General features: G+C 42.1%; 1 protein-coding gene across 11 annotated transcripts in view; it reads right to left on the bottom strand.

The window, feature by feature from the left end:
- The window catches only part of tex11 (testis expressed 11), a 454,209-nt gene that overhangs the window by 194,731 nt on the left and 242,514 nt on the right, over positions 1 to 16,964 (bottom strand). For all 11 annotated transcript variants that reach the window (XR_011593569.1, XR_011593571.1, XR_011593570.1 and 8 more), the window contains 2 exons: positions 10,907 to 10,993; positions 6,056 to 6,126 (listed from right to left, as the gene is read on the bottom strand). Coding sequence is in view for 8 of the 11 variants with exons in the window: in XM_070882608.1 (XP_070738709.1) it covers positions 6,056 to 6,126; positions 10,907 to 10,993 (158 nt within the window). In the remaining 3 variants the exon portion in view is untranslated. The remainder of the gene's footprint in view (positions 1 to 6,055; positions 6,127 to 10,906; positions 10,994 to 16,964) is intronic.

Raw genomic sequence — 16,964 nt, 5'->3', positions numbered from 1 at the left:
GGTAACACTATCCTTTTGTGTTTCATGCACAAGTACCCCCAGGTCCCGCTGTACTGCAGCACTTTTTAAATAATAACTTGCTGTTTGATTTTTTCTGCCAAAGTGCATGACCTCACACTTTCCAACATTGTACTCCATCTGCCAAATTTCTGCCCACTCACTTAGCCTGTTTATGTCCTTTTGCAGCCTTTTTATGTCCTCCTCACACATTGCTTTTCCTCCGATCTTTGAATCTTCAGCAAACTTGGCTACATTACACTCAGTCCCTTCTGCCAAGTCGTTAATATAGATTGTAAATAATTGGGGCCCTAGCGGCACCCCACTCGTTACTGATTGCCAACCAGAGAATGAACCATTTATCCCGACTCTCTGTTTTCTGTTTGTTAGCCAATCTTCTATCCATGCTAATATATTACACCCAACCCCGTGAACATTTATCTTGTGCAGTAACCTTTTGTGTGGCACCTTGTCAAATGCCTTCTAGAAGTCCAAATACACCACATCCACTGGTTCTCCTTTATCCGCCCTGTTCATTACATCCTCAAAGAATTCCAGCAAATTTGTCAAACATGACTTCCCCTTCATAAATCCATGCTGACTTTGCCTGACCAAATTTTGCTTTTCCAAATATCCAAATGTCCTGTTACTGCTTCTTTAATAATGGACTCCAATATTTTCGCAACCACAGATGTTAGGCTAACTGGTCTATAGTTTCCTGCTTTTTGTCTGCCTTTTTTGAATAGCGACGTTACATTTGCAGTTTTCCAATCTGCTGGGACCTCCCCAGAATCCAGGGAATTTTGGTAAATTGCAACCAATGCATCCACAATCCCTGGCGCTACTTCTCTTAAGCCATCAGGTCCAGGGGATTTATCTGTCTTTAGTCCCATTATCTTACTGAGTACCACCTCCTTAGTGATTGTGATTGTGTTAAATTCCTCCTCCCCACCCCCCACAAACCCCTTGACTATCCACTATTTGGAATATTGTTAGTGTCCTCTACCGTAAAGACTGATACAAAATACTTGTTTAGAGTTTCTGCCATCTCCATGTTCCCCATTACTAATTTCCTGGTCTTGTCCTCTAAGGGACCAACATTTACTTTAGCCACACTTTTTATATACCTATAGAAACTCTTGCTGTTTTTATATTTTGTGCTAGCTTACTTTCATATTCTATCTTCCCTTTCTTAATCATTTTTTTAGTCATCCTTTGCTGGCTTTTAAAAGCTTCCCAATCTTCTGTCCTCCCACTAGTTTTGGCCACTTTGTATGCCCTTGTTTTTAATCGGATACCGTCCTTTATTTCTTTAGTTAGCCACGGATGGCTTTCTTTTCTCTTGCACCCTTTCCTCCTCACTGGAATATATTTTTCTTGAGAGTTGTGAAATATCTCTTTAACTGTACAACACTGTTCATCAACCGTCCTACACTTCAATCTGTTTTCCCATTCCACTTTAGCCAACTCTGCCCTCATACCTTCATAGACTCCTTTATTTAAGCTTAGTATGCTGGTTAGAGATCCAACTTTCTCACCCTCCATCTGAATTTGAAACTCAATCATGCTATGATCACTCATTCCAAGGGGATCTTTTACTAGGAGATTGTTTATTAATCCTGTCTCATTACACAGGATCAGATCTAAGATAGCCTGCCCCCTAGTTGGTTCCGTTACATACTGCTCAAGGAACCCGTCCCTTATGCACTCTATGAACTCTTCTTCAAGGCTATCCTGACCAATTTGATTTGTCCAATCAATATGGAAATTAAAATCACTCATGATTATTGCTGTTCTCTTTTTACAGCCCCCACTATTTCTTGGTTTATACCCCAACCAACTATCTATATAATTTTATTTGTAACAGTCATGAGTGACCATCAGCAGATGTAAGGTCTTGCACTTTTACCGGGAATGTTTTACTCAAAGCATGCGGTCACAGTGCACATCTTTAGGTAAAGAATGATAATTATCATAATAATCATGATTACATCTGTCGTTATGTATTGTATCAGTCTCTGACAGTACCTAGCAATTATATCACGCAATGATCTCATGCCATGTCGTCCTGTCACCTTTTACAGAAGAAGCTATCGACGATGAGGTCCGTGCAGAGGCAAACGGGTGGGGGGGGCCACCAGTCATCAGCGACATCACTGACATGGAGGTGCAGGTGCTCACACTCGTGGGAAAGCACCCCCGGACAGCCACGCAAGCATCTCCGCATCCACCTTGTCGGGCCCCCTCATTATCTTATATGTTTCAATAAGATCACCTCTCATTCTTCTCAACTCCAATGTGTATAGGCCCAACCTACTCAACCTATCTTCATAAGTCAACCCTCTCATCTCTGGAATCAACCTAGTGAATCTTCTCTGAACAGCCTCCAATGCAAGTATATCCTTCCTTAAATACAGAGACCAAAACTATATGTTGTACTCTAGGTGTGGCCTCACCAATACCCTATACAGTTGTAGCAGGACTTCTCTGTTTTTATACTCTATCCCCCTTGCAATAAAGGCCAACATTCCATTTGCCTTCCTGATTACTTGCTGTACTCCTGATTACTTGCTGTACCTGCATACTAACTTTTTGCGTTCCATGCACAAGGACCCCCAGGTCCCTTTGCACTGCAACACTTTGCAATTATTCTCCATTTCAATTATAATTTGCTTTGCTTTTCTATTTTTTCTGTCAAAGTGGATAACCTCACATTTTCCCACATTATACTTTATCTGCCAATTTTTTGCCCTCTCACTTAGCCTGTCTATATCCCTTTGCAGATTTTTTGTGTCTTCCTCACAATTTGCTTTCCCATCCATCTTTGTATCATCAGCAGACTTGGCTACATTACACTCGGTCCCTTAATCCTAGTCATTAATATAGATTGTAAATAGTTGAGGACCCAGCATCGATCCCTGCGGCATCCCACTACTCACTGTTTGCCAACCGGAAAATGACCTATTTATCCCGACTCTGTTTTCTGTTAGTTAGGCAATCTGTTATCCATACTAATATATTACCCCCAACTCCGTAAGCTCTTATCTTGTGCAGTAACCTTTTATGTAGCACCTTATCCAAATACACCACATCCACTGGTTCCCCCTTATCCACCCTGCTTGTTATATCCTCAAAGAACTCCAGCAAATTTGTCAAACATGATTTCCCTTTCATAAAACCATGTTGACTCTGCTCGATTGAATTATGCTTTTCCAAATCTCCCGCTACTGGTTCCTTAATAATGAACTCCAGCATTTTCCCAACGACAGATGTGAGGCTAACTGGTCTATAGTTTCTTGCTTTTTGTCTGCCTCCTGTTTTTTCATTGGCATCTTCCCAGCCCCCCTACTTGGCCCCAGATCCCACTCTCCAGACAATTTTTTAAAGCTGTGATTGCACAGCTTTTCCGCCACTTCCCATTACAACTGTTTTTCCTCAGGCCCCATACCCCAGGCAATTTTCTTTTAAATGATAGTTCAGTCCTTCCACCTCATCTCAGCCCTGCTCCCCAAAGTCATTTTATTTAAAAATTCTTGACTCCTCTCTTTGCACCCAGGATTTTGTTCCCTGTAACCGTATAAATAATAAACGGGTAGTAAGAGGAGAGCTGGGGCCGATTAGGGACTAAAAAGGAGACCTATGCATGTAGTCAGAGGACATGGATGAAGTACCACATGAGTAAACATAGAAACATAGAAAATAGGTGCAGGAGCAGGCCATTCAGCCCTTCTAGCCTGCACCGCCATTCAATGAGTTCATGGCTGAACATGAAACTTCAGTACCCCATTCCTGCTTTCTCGCCATAACCCTTGATCCCCCGAGTAGTAAGGACTTCATCTAACTCCCTTTTGAATATATTTAGTGAATTGGCCTCAACTACTTTCTGTGGTAGAGAATTCCACAGGTTCACCACTCTCTGGGTGAAGAAGTTTCTCCTCATCTCGGTCCTAAATGGATTACCCCTTATCCTTAGACTGTGACCCCTGGTTCTGGACTTCCCCAACATTGGGAATATTCTTCCTGCATCCAACCTGTCCAAACCCGTCAGAATTTTAAACGTTTCTATGAGGTCCCCTCTCACTCTTCTGAACTCCAGTGAATACAAGTACTTTGCATCTGTCTTTACCAAGGAAGAAGATGCTGCTAAAATCAGTGAAAGAGGAGATAGTTGAAATACTGGATGGGTAAAAATTGATAAAGAGGAGGTACTAGAAACACTGGCTGTTCTGAAAGTCAATAATTCACCAGGACTGGATGGTATGCATCTTAGGATGCTGACGGAATTAAAGGTGGAAATTGTGGAGGTATTGGTCATAATCTATCAATCCTCCTTGGAAATGGGGGTGGTGCCAGAGGACTAGAGAATTGCAAATGTTAGACCCTTGTTCAAAAACGGGTGTAAGGATAAACCCAGCAACTACAGGCCAGTCAGCTTAATCTCGATGTTGGTGAAGCTTTTATAAACGATAATCCAGGACAAAATTAATGGTCACTTGGACAAGTGCGGATTAATTAAGGGAAGCCAGCATGGATTTGTTAAAGGCAAATCATGCTGAACTAACTTGATTGAATTTTTTGATGAGGTAACAGAGAAGGTTGATGAGGGCAATGGGGTTGATGTGGTATACATGGGCTTCCAAAAGGAGTTTGATAAAGTTCCACATAATAGGCTTGCTAGCAAAATTGAAGCCCATGGAATAAAAGGGACAGTGGCAGCACGGATATAAAACTGGCTAAGGGACAGGAAACAGAGAGTGCACGGTTGTTTTTCAGACTGGAGGAAGGCATGCGGTGGTGTTCTCCAGGGGTTGGTACTAGGACCACTGCTTTTCTTGATATGTGTTAATGACTTGGACTTGGGTGTAAAGGGCACAATTTCAAAATTTACAGATGACACAAAACTTGGAAATATAGTGAACAGTGAGGAGGATATAGCTAGACTCCAAGAGGACATAGATAGGCTGGTGGAATGGATGGACACGTGGCAGATAAAATTTATCACAGAAAAGTGTGAAGTGATACATTTTGGTAGAAAGAATGAGGAGCATATGTACACAAATTGTTGAAGGTGACAGGACAGGTTGAGAGAGCGATTAGAAAAGCAGACGGGATCCTGGGCATAGAACACAAAAGCAAGGAAGTTATGATAAACTTTTATAAAACACTGGTTTAGCCATAACTGTGTCCAATTCTGGGCACCGCACTTTAGGAAGAATGTGAAGGCCTTCGGGAAGGTGCAGAAAAGACTTACAAGAATGATTCCAGGGATGAGGAATTAGTTACGAGGATAGACTGGAGAAGCTGGGGTTATTTTCCTTAGAGCAGAGTAAATTAAGAAGAGATTTGATAGAGTTCAAAATCATGAGGGGTCTAGAAAGAGTAGATAGAGAGAAACCGTTCTCATTGGTGGAAGGGTCAAAATTGTTTTATTATCTTGACCCCTTTTCCACTTCCAGTCCACTTCCCCAGCCTCAGCCCCATGCCTTCCTCCTCTTTCCCATCTCCTGATCTGCAATTCCCACACTCCTGCTGCTGGTACAAGCTCTAACCTCATCTCCATCCAGCTCAGTGCCAACCCCATTCCAGCCCCCAAGGTCTGCTGATTCTTCCTCTGCCTCAAGTCCCCATCTTCTATCCAGAAGGCCTCTCCCCTCCCTTGCTAGCACCCCACTATACATTATATGCTCAGTTCAGGTGTGTTGTCTTAAACTTCAGCCGAATGCAAAACAGAACATCTCTACTCTCAGTTCTTCCTCACGTATCCTCCGACTTACTGTGGGCAATGCCACAGGAGGTTAACTAGTATCCCAGTTGCAAAGTCTCTTAAAGAGACTAGACTTTCCTATTTGCACATCTAATCCATGGAATGTGAAGTACAACATATGAAGAAAATAGGCGTGGGTATTTGGAGCAGATTAGTTCATATAGATTCACTTTCCTGAGAACACAATTGCATACTTAATTTTTTTTTAATATACTATTCATCCCAGATTAATTTAAATTTATACGTTGTTTGAATGGAACAATATAAAATACTCAAGAAACAGTTATTACGCACCTGATAAGAAAGAGTGAAGAACTCCCTCATTCTGCTTGGGCAGTCCTCACACTGCAGAGCTAAATTCCAGGCTTATAAATATAAAGCACATGAATATCATCTGTAATACTTATGATTTAAAAAAGATCAATTTAGTTAATTAACGTTGCAGCTGATATTACTGTAACAAAATTAAATTGTAACCAATCATTTCATGTATTAGTGTTCACATTTACTGATATCCCAATCATACCAAACTCTTTCAGCCCATGTTGTCGTCTGTGCAGTATATCCAAAACAATCTACTCACTTGTGGCAATGCTAATGAGCCCAAATTTCCCCAGCCGCCTAGAGCGGCGTAGTTAGCGGTGAGCCAAAAAAAGCGCCGAAAATTTGCCTATTAATTTGGCCGCTCCCTCGTCGTCCGGATCCATTGGCGTGGTGCTGAAGAGCCTGGGGGGCGTGGAGCTTTGGCCACGCTTGCTCAGCGCGGCTGGCGGGGGGGGGGGGGGCGGAATTTGGGCCCAGCGTTCTGTGGTGTGCTGGCAGGGGGACCCATGTTCGTTTGAGCGTGCGTGCATGCGCGTTTCATCATGCGCACATGCACAGTGCAACAGGATGCTTGGCAATCGGCCAATTAAAGGGAGAGCGTCCTCAGAATCATTGTTAATGGAGCATATATAAAGGTAAGGTTTAAATATTGATTTTTGTGTGGTTGAGGGAGTGGAAAGGAGTGCTGGATAGGTGGAAGAAAGGTGAGAAGTGTCATTTTTGAACATTACCTGAGTGTGAGTCCAATAGACGAATGGCGCAAGAGAGTGCAAGACGAACAAAAAATTTCCTCCATGAAGAAGTGGAGAAACTAGTGACTGTCATTGAAGAGAAATGGCTGGAGCTGGATAGCAGCAAGAGTGGTCCGTCAAAAGTTTCACCCAAGGAAATGAGAAAAAGATGGAACCTAGTTGCAGAAGAATACTCCACAGGGGTCAATACCGCAAGATCTGGAAGCCAGTGCAGGAAGAAATGGCAGGACGGTGGTCAAGTAGTGAGTGTAAGTAATATCGTCATCTTTAAATTGAATTGCAATTGAAAATGTGAGCATCTGTATGTGTCCTACCCATCAGAAGCGCACCATGTCTGAAAATTAATATCTTCATCTTTGCAGAAGAAATTGGCCCACAACAAAAGGGAAAGACTTAGAACAGGAGGAGGGCCGCCAAATCTGCACCAACTATCACCCCTGGAACAGAGGGTTGCTGCCTTGCTGAGTCACACCGGCAGAAAAAGAATCAGCTCTACACAAGCTGGACCCACACGCAGGGCATCACACTGCCAGAAACCTCCATGAGCACCTCGGCAACATTCCATGGGTTCACACCTTCCGAGGTCACGGGTCCCAGTGGCGGTTGTGAAATGCATCTTCGGACACCGAGTCCCCCACCGTCCCAGCCTGCGCCTCACACTGGAGGGGTGCCATTAGGCAGATTCACAGTGAGGGGAAGGAGAAGCCGACCAGTCTCTCCTGAGGTTAATCAGGTTGTGTCATTGGGTGAGGAGACCAATGCCCTCACAAGATCACTCGTGGTGGCTGTCGGTGGGGTGCGTGATGAGGTAGCGACACTGTCAGGTGAAATCTCTGCACTGAGACGGGAAGTGAGGGCGGGCATTTCAGAGGGTGTGCAAACGATGGCAGATGCCATGAGGGAGCTAGCTTCTGCAATAAGGGCACAAAGGCCGGATACTCAAATGCCACTCCCACTTCAATCCACGCACCAGCCACCAGTCAGACCCAAGCCGGTCTCCCAACCCCGCCCTCCACCACCATCACCGACCCTATGAGGAAGTGCACTTTCTCCGAGATGTGGGTGAAGGATGGGTGCAGCCTTTCTTTGTTGCTGTTGTTGTCATCGTTGTAGTGCACTGTAAAATATCCAATAAAAGATATTTTGCTTGAAAACTGAATCATGCTCCATTAGGACCACGCAACATTTAGGGACAACTGTAAAAAGTAAAAATTCCTCACCCCTACAGTCATGCGTGCCTGCCGCCCCTAGCCCTGGCGGGAGGGCTGGCCGGTGCTTTCTGCAGTCGGCAGGGTAGGACTACTCTATTTTCAGTAGCTGATTTATCTTTCATTTATTTTTGATGATGCTGTGCAGCTGTTGTGCTGAAGATGTTGTAATGTTGTGCTGATGTTGTGAAGGTCTTTAGTGCTTTAGAATCCTCTAACTCACCTCCACCCCTCCACCCCCATCTTTGGCTACCTGCGCTGATTTTTAAAATATAGGTAAGGTTTTCCTGTGCCTACAAAAGTGGCCACATACACTGGCCTAGGTTAGTTTGGAGTAACTTTCAACTGGCCAAATTTGCTTCTATGGCCAGAAGAGGCATAAGTGGCCGGACACGCCCCCTTTTGGAGAGAACAAACGAAACTAGAAAAAAACCTAACTAACTGTCTTACACTGGAGCAAGTTAAATGGGGAAATTTGCGATTTTTAAATTACTCCCAAAAAAGCTACTTAGTCCAAAAAAAATGGCCAACTCTTGGGGAAATTTGAGCCCAATGGCTCTAAGGGTATGAGGTCTGAATCTGCAGCAAAAATTGTTGCATATGGGTAACATGACTTCATGGTTCAACTTTCCATTCTTGATAAACCCTCTTTCAGCAAGTTTGTAATTGTTTTTTTGATTCATATGTTGCTGTCAATGTAATTTTATATTAACAAAAATGTAGAATGTCTGAACAATAATTTTCTTTTATGACATTGGACACAGTTTTAAACTACAGAACTAGTGAAGTAGACATGATGGTCAACAAGAGCATACTGGTTCCATCATTCACCCAACTTTCTACTTTTTTATTCTGCTATTGCTGGTGATCAAATAAAACGTGGCCTCACTTTTGCAGCTGTCAAAAATGGAAGTCATTATACACAGTTTAATTTATAATTCATCTGGGGGGTTTTTATGTCACTTAAATAACCTGCTTACTTTACAAGTGAAGCTTTAGCACTTAACATTGGATTATTAGCATCCTAGAGTCTGATTATAAAGCAGTATAGACAGGCCTGGGCTGGCAGCAGGACATTTGACTGTCTTCTTGGCAAGAAATGGTCTAAGGAGACCAGAAGGAAATATTTTTTAAAGAATATTTTAAATACTAAAAACATCAAATTGAAAGCAAAGAACACTTTCAAATATGCTTTAAGAAAGACATTTTTGCTTTAGATAATAACCCATTGAAAGCATTCTTTGTGCAAATAAGACAAATGCCTTTAGCTCATTCAGAAATAATGTAATTCACTTGAATTCCACACTCGTTTCTATAAGCCGAACAATGAGGCAGCCTCCATCCACCTTGGAATGGCTCCAGTGACTAAAGTGGAGGTAAGGATCTTGGACAGGGGCCAATTTAGAAGACTTGAGGACCCATTTCTATTTTGGTCACAACGGAATGGCAATGTAAATTCAGGAGGTGGAATTTGGGAAGACGTGTTGTACACCCAACATCACTTCTGGCAGGCAATTGTGGAAACGTCATTAAACAGTGGGATTCTGGAAGAGCAATTTCTTGCCCAAAAGCTGGTGAAATAGGTAGGAAAATGTGCCTTTTTGACTCCAGAAAGCCTTCTACCTGTTGCATATGCAGTATCAGGCTATTTCTGAGTGTCACATTTAAATGTAGTGTTTCAAGACATAGGCCTGGATTTTGCAGTTAGCAATGAAGGAACGGTGCTTGCCGCTGACCTCAAAAATAGCTACCGACAAAGATTTAGCAGGCTCTAGAATGGCAATTTCCCCTATTCGGGTCTGATTTTCAATCTGGCACCATCTATAGGAGATCTGTGGCATCCAGCAACAGTGAAGTCATCAAGCAGGCCAATCAGCCAATCAGACAGAAAACCAGGAAGTAAAAACCACAGATTATAATTCACTCTTTAATCATTTTACGGAAAGCAAAATAAAGATTGGGAATTACACATGGGATTAAGGTAGAAGCTAAAATATCATAAACATACTTAAAAAAAAATATTTTTTTGTTTATTATTTTAAAAATCATCCAATTTTTAAATGTTATTCTGAGAGAATGACATTCCACACTTGTAAAATGTGTTTTTCAGGGCCAGAGATGTTGTACAGCCGTAATTATGACTTAGTACGCCATTAAAAACACCTCATTCAACAAGGATTAACATTTTCAATTATTTTTACAGCGTGAATAGTACGAAAAAATTGAAGTTCATGTCAAATCACTGATGTAGTGTTGATTGCAACAGCGCATCCTGTGGTGGAGCAGAGTATCATTGACAGCAACTTCCGGATTTCTGCATTTAACTGCACATGTGCGGACACCAGAAGTTGCTGTCAGTTTTATACAGTAATGATGGCGAGCACTAGCAGTTTCATTGTCATTACAACCTCAAATTTCGAGCCAATGTGTATTCACCAACGTTTTTCAAAAAGGTGACAGGTAGTTAAGATGCTTCGATGTTGTTTCCCCGTAGACTGTAAATAATAAGCAATTTGTTAGATGTAGTCCTTACTACTAGGGGGATCAAGGTGTATGGCGAGAAAGCAGGAATGGGGTACTGAAGTTGCATGTTCAGCCATGAACTCATTGAATGGCAGTGCAGGCTCGAAGGGCCAAATGACCTACTCCTGCACTTATTTACTATGTTTCTATGTTTGTCTTGGTAACGTCTCTCTACCAACTGGACAACAGAGGAATGGAATTGGAGGAGAATAGTGCAGTCAACTGTGTCAAAGATTGCTGAAAGATCGAGAAGGACTTAGACTTTGGACACTGGAATTTCCCTAATATTTGAAGATGCGTGTTTAGTGGTTTTTAATTCAACAATAGCATTCTCTTACCTATTTTTCGAAACCAATTGGCTTCACTATTTTTCAGCTCAATAGTCATCTTCCCCTCGGCCAGCTGAACTATCAGTTTCTTATGAGCTGTAACAAAAGCACAAATAATTTTTGTGCAGCAAAGCCACTGTTATCAATTGTAGGATAAAAATTGAGTATGCCTTTGTAATGTTTATAGGGCCGAATTTTCAGTTTTTGGGGTTTCTCGGCGAAAACGGTCATGATACGTGAAAATTACCATTTTCGCTGTGCTACCATTTTTAGGCTGAATTTCGGCCTTGGGGGGGAGGGGGGGGCGCATCGGTAAGGGAGGAGTTCCACAATTATTCGCAGCGCAAAACGCGAGTTGTGGCAACTTTAGTCCGGGGCCGGAAGCGCTGCGAGAGAGGCCTTGGGAGGGAGAGAAAAATAAATTCCAATAAACATTCCAAAACATTTACAAGACCCTTAACTAACTAATCACTGCAAAAAAAATTAAAAAATAAAAACTTTAACTTACTTTATTTTCAGATTTTTGTACTTACCGCTGTTGACAGGTTTGGCCTGTTCTTGGCGCGGCGTACAGGTCAGGAGAGTGCCGAAAGTCGGAGTCGTTGCACATCGGCGCACCTCTCCCCGGTGGGACTTGGAAGCGCCGCCGCAAACAGGTACCTGAGGATCCCACCCGGGCTTTGAGACCGGGTTTTCGCCGCGGAGGATCAAATTGCGGTGAAAACCCAGTCGCAAACCTCTCGAAAATCCGGCCGATAGTGTATACGCTCTTTATAACAGTGAGGTTTTTCACAACTCTTTTTGATCACTAATGCAGTGAAACATGTGGTAAAATTAAACTGTCATTTCTGAATTATCTACATGCAATACCCCAATTGAAACTGCAAATACATCAACAATTCATCACAGCAACAAGATGACACATTAACTGTAAGCTACAGCTGAGAGGACAAAATTGCAAATGAAAGAAATCTGAAGTAGAAACAAAAGGAAAATCCGGAAATAAACTGCAGGTTCAGTTACAAAACCTTCACCAGACTCTGAAGATTTTCGACCCAAAGTGATTAACCTATATTTTCACTTTTCAAATGCTGACGGACTTTTTGTTTTAATTACAATATTTGTCACATTTATTAAATTTTTCTTAATGAAAGCTTTCAAACTTTAGTAATTAACATTAATTAGCCATTTTACAAGAGCAGCATATGGTAAAAAAATTCTCTGGTTGCTATGTGTATCAACGTTAGAAATGTATTCTACAAGAATGCTCAATTACAATGTCATCATTTATAGCGACCAGACGAATTCTAAGGCCCACAAAAATTCTATTGTGACATGACATGTAAACAACTTGTGCAACTGATTACTTATATGGCAGACAGCATTGTGGATGGAAGTACAAAGCTCACATGATGTTTATGACTTGCAATACTGGGAACCCTGAGCTGCCTATTCTTGCACAAAAAAAATCAAGCGTTAGGAGAAGACATTGCCACAAACAGATCAGGTAGTATGAGAGATATAGAAAAGATTGAAAATTAAAGTCATGAATCACAAATGTGCGTTCACATCCATAACTCAACATGACAAGTTTCTGATTTCAGCTGACCCATCGGAGAGATGTAGGGCAAATGTAGGGAACAGTAGCATAGCGGTTATGTTACTGGACTCGTAATCCAGATGCCTGAACTAATGATCCGGAGACACAAGTTTAAAATCCAACCATGGCAGTTGGGGAATTTAAATTCAGGTAATTAAATAAATCTGGAATAAAAAAACTAGCATTAGTAATGGTGAGATTGAAACTACCGGATTGTCGTAAAAACACATCTGGTTCATTAATGTCCTCTGGAGAAGGAAATCTGCCATCCTTACCTGGTCTGGCCTATATGTGACTCCAGACCCACAGCAACGTGGCTGACTCTTAACTGCCCTCTGTTGTACCAAACCGCTACAAAAAAAACAGCGGTTCTTCTCAAGGGCAATTAGGGATGGGCAATAAATGCTGGCCTTGCCAGTGACGCCCACAACTCGTGAATGAATAAATTTTAAAAAAGCAAAATACTTTCCCATCAAGAGCAACTAACAAAATCTAGATAGGGAGGGATTATTTATTTAATTTCTTCCTGTGGGAACTCTTGTGCATCTCTTAGGTGGCTAGTTACAGAGTTCAATTGGCAAAGACTGAGATCAGATCATCTGTTCACCCTCTAAAGTAAATGTTGGCCCCTTAGAAGATGAGAAGGGTGATTTAATAATGGGAAATGTGGAAATGGCTGAGACCTTAAACAATTATTTTGCTTCGGTCTTCACAGTGGAAGACACAAAAACCATGCCAAAAATTGCTGGTCACAGGAATGTGGGAAGGGAGGACCTTGAGACAATCACTATCACTAGGGGGGTAGTGCTGGACAGGCTAATGGGACTCAAGGTAGACAAGTCCCCTGGTCCTGATGAAATGCATCCCAAGGTATTAAAAGAGATGGCGGAAGTTATAGCAGATGCATTCGTTATAATCTACCAAAATTCTCTGGACTCTGGGGAGGTACCAGCTGATTGGAAAGCAGCTAATGTAACGCCTCTGTTTAAAAAAGGGGGCAAACAAAAGGCCGGTTAGTTTAACATCTGTAGTGGGGAAAATGCTTGAAACTATCATTAAGGAAGAAATAGCGGGACATCTAGATAGGAATAGTGCAATCAAGCAGACGCAGCATGAATTCATGAAGGGGAAATCATGTTTAACTAATTTACTGGAATTCTTTGAGGATATAACGAGCATGGTGGATAGAGGTGTACCGTTGGATGTGGTGTATTTAGATTTTCAAAAGGCATTCGATAAGGTGCCACACAAAAGGTTACTGCAGAAGATAAAGGTACGTGGAGTCAGAGGAAATGTATTAGCATGGATAGAGAATTGGCTGGCTAACAGAAAGCAGAGAGTCGGGATAAATGGGTCCTTTTTGGGTTGGAAATCGGTGGTTAGTGATGTGCCACAGGGATCGGTGCTGGGACCACAACCGTTTACAATGTACATAGATGACCTGGAAGAGGGGACAGAGTGTAGTGTAATAAAATTTGCAGATGACACAAAAATTAGTGGGAAAGCGGGTTGTGTAGCGGACACAGAGAGGCTGCAAAGAGATTTAGATAGATTAAGCGAATGGGCTAAGGTTTGGCAGATGGAATACAATGTCGGAAAGTGTGAGGTTATCCACCTTGGGAAAAAAAACAGTAAAAGGGAATATTATTTGAATGGGGAGAAATTACAACATGCTGCGGTGCAGAGGGACCTGGGGGTCCTTGTGCATGAATCCCAAAAAGATAGTTTGCAGGTGCAACAGGTAATCAGGAAGGCGAATGGAATGTTGGCCTTCATTGCGAGAGGGATGGAGTACAAAAGCAGGGAGGTCCTGCTGCAACTGTACAGGGTATTGGTGAGGCCGCACCTGGAGTACTGCGTGCAGTTTTGATCATCTTACTTAAGCCTTGGAGAGGGTACAGAGACGATTCACTAGGCTGATTCCGGAGATGAGGGGCTTACCTTTATGATGATAGATTGAGTAGATTGGGTCTTTACTCGTTGAAGTTCAGAAGGATGAGGGGTGATCTTATAGAAACATTTAAAATAATGAAAGGGATAGACAAGATAGAGGCAGAGAGGTTGTTTCCACTGGTCGGGGAGACTAGAACTTGGGGGCACAGCCTCAAAATACGGGGGAGCCAATTTAAAACCGAGTTGAGAAGGAATTTCTTCTCCCAGAGGGTTGTGAATCTGTGGAATTCTCTGCCCAAGGAAGCAGTTGAGGCTAGCTCATTGAATATATTCAAATCACAGATAGATAGATTTTTAACCAATAAGGGAATTAAGGGTTATGGGGAGCGGGCGGGTAAGTGGAGCTGAGTCCACGGCCAGATCAGCCATGATCTTGTTGAATGGCGGAGCAGGCTCGAGGGGCTAGATGGCCTACTCCTGTTCCTAATTCTTATGTTCTCTAGCATATGGCACAAAAGAAACTAAGGAAGGAAAAGGCAAAATCAAAAGAATTTTTAAAAATATCTATATTTTTGGTGCCAGGTGTCTGATGAGCATAGGAACTCATTAATGTGTTTAATAGTCTCCAAACTAAGCTACTGAAAAATCTACATCTGTAGAATTTGAGTTTGCCTGATATGTAATGAACACTCTCTCCCTTTAGGTACATACTGCAGTTGTCTACCTTACATAAGAACACAAGAACATAAGAAATAGGAGCAGGAGTATAATGGAGTATAATGTTGGTAAGTATGAGGTTATGCACTTTGTCAGAAAAAAATCAAAGAGCAAGTTATTATTTAAATGGAGAAAAATTGCAAAGTGCTGCAGTACAGAGGAACCAGGGGGTCCTGGTGCATGAAACACAAAAGGTTAGTATGCAGGTGCAGCAAGTAATCAGGAAGGCCAATGCAATCTTGGCCTTTATTGCAAATGGGGATGCAGTCTAAATGCAGGAAAGTCTTGCTACAGTTATATAGAGTATTGGTGAGGCCACACCTGGAATACTGCGTAGTTTTGGTTTCCATATTTAAAAAAGGATATACTTGCTTTGGAGGCAGTTCAGAAGGTTTACTAGGTTGATATTTTATATTGACATTTTATATTGCATGACACAACAACCCACCACCACAGACATACAATGGCTGCAGTGTGCACTATCTACAGGGTGCATGGCAGCAACTCGCTAAGGCTTCTTCAGCAGCACCTCCCAAACCCATGGTTTTCACCACCTAGAAGGACATGCGCAGCAGGTGCATGGGAACACCAACAGCTCCAAGGCACACACCATTCTGATGCAAATATATTAGTGTTCCCTTCATCGTTACTGGGTCAAAATCTTGGAACTCCCTACCTGACAGCATTTTGAGAGCACTGCCACCCCATGGGCTGCAGTGGTTCAAGAAGGAGGCCATCACCACCTTATCAAGGGGAATTAGGGGTGAGCAAAAATGCCGCCCTTGCCAGCGACATCCAAGATTGAATTTTAAAGAACTCAGTATGTCCATTGGTGCACTGTGAGCAATTCTATGAGATCCGCTGGTAATAATTTAACAAAAGTAGTAGCTCTGGCTTGCATTTTCACACCACTGGGAAATGTATTCAAAGCAAACACATTTTCTTGCATCAAATTAACTCACATGAAAATATCCTCATTTTTGTATCACCCAGTGAAACATGTTGACTTATTCAGGAGTCCGGGTCCATATGTCTACCTATTTTACAATTCTTATCAGAGCTTTATACTTTTATGATTATAGTTTTTTTTCCCACACAGACCTTTAGTCATCCAGCTGCTCCATGCCTTACCATTCTCCCCACACCCAATTTAGGCTTTAAAAAATATAATCCTGGGCCACAGTCCTGGCCCCAATTATAGCAGCAGAAGCATTTCCTCCATGCCACGTGTCAGCTTGGCTCAATTGATAGCACACTCTTCTCTGAGTCAGCAATTTATGAGTTCAATATGGATTTGTGTGCATAATCTGTTCTGATACCAAGGAAGCTCTCTCTTTTAGACAAGGCCTCACTTACCTGTTCAAGTAGATGTAAGGGTTCCCATGACACAATTTGAATAAAAATAGAAATACCTCCCAGTGTCCTTGCCAATATTCCCTCAACCAACATCACCAAAAACAAATTATCTGATCATTCATTTGCTATACTTATGCACAAATCAGCTACCCTATTTGCCTACAATGACAATTCATTGGTTCAAAAAGGCTTTGGATTATCCTGAGGATCTTTAACGTTCCCTTTCCACTCCAAACTCCATTTATTCCCTATCGTGTAATCAATTCTTTATAATTCACTCAAATCTTAAAATGCCACTCTCATTAGCCACATTTCCTACTCTCCATGCCCACTTCCACCCCGTCTCTGGCTTCACTCCTTCCCCGTGTCCTCCTTAAATGTTAGAATGCCTATCCTTTCTCTCCTGAGCAGTAGTTAAAAAATCGATCCCAGGTATCACACTAAAACAAAGGCACTCAATTGGAATATAAGGAAACTGCCAAAAACAGAAAATACCATTAA

Source organism: Pristiophorus japonicus, chromosome 6 (assembly GCF_044704955.1).
Source record: "Pristiophorus japonicus isolate sPriJap1 chromosome 6, sPriJap1.hap1, whole genome shotgun sequence".
In the NCBI taxonomy this organism is placed as follows: domain Eukaryota; kingdom Metazoa; phylum Chordata; class Chondrichthyes; family Pristiophoridae; genus Pristiophorus; species Pristiophorus japonicus.
The sequence above is the reverse complement of the archived record's forward strand: the minus strand, read 5'-3'. Positions and strand labels throughout refer to the sequence as shown.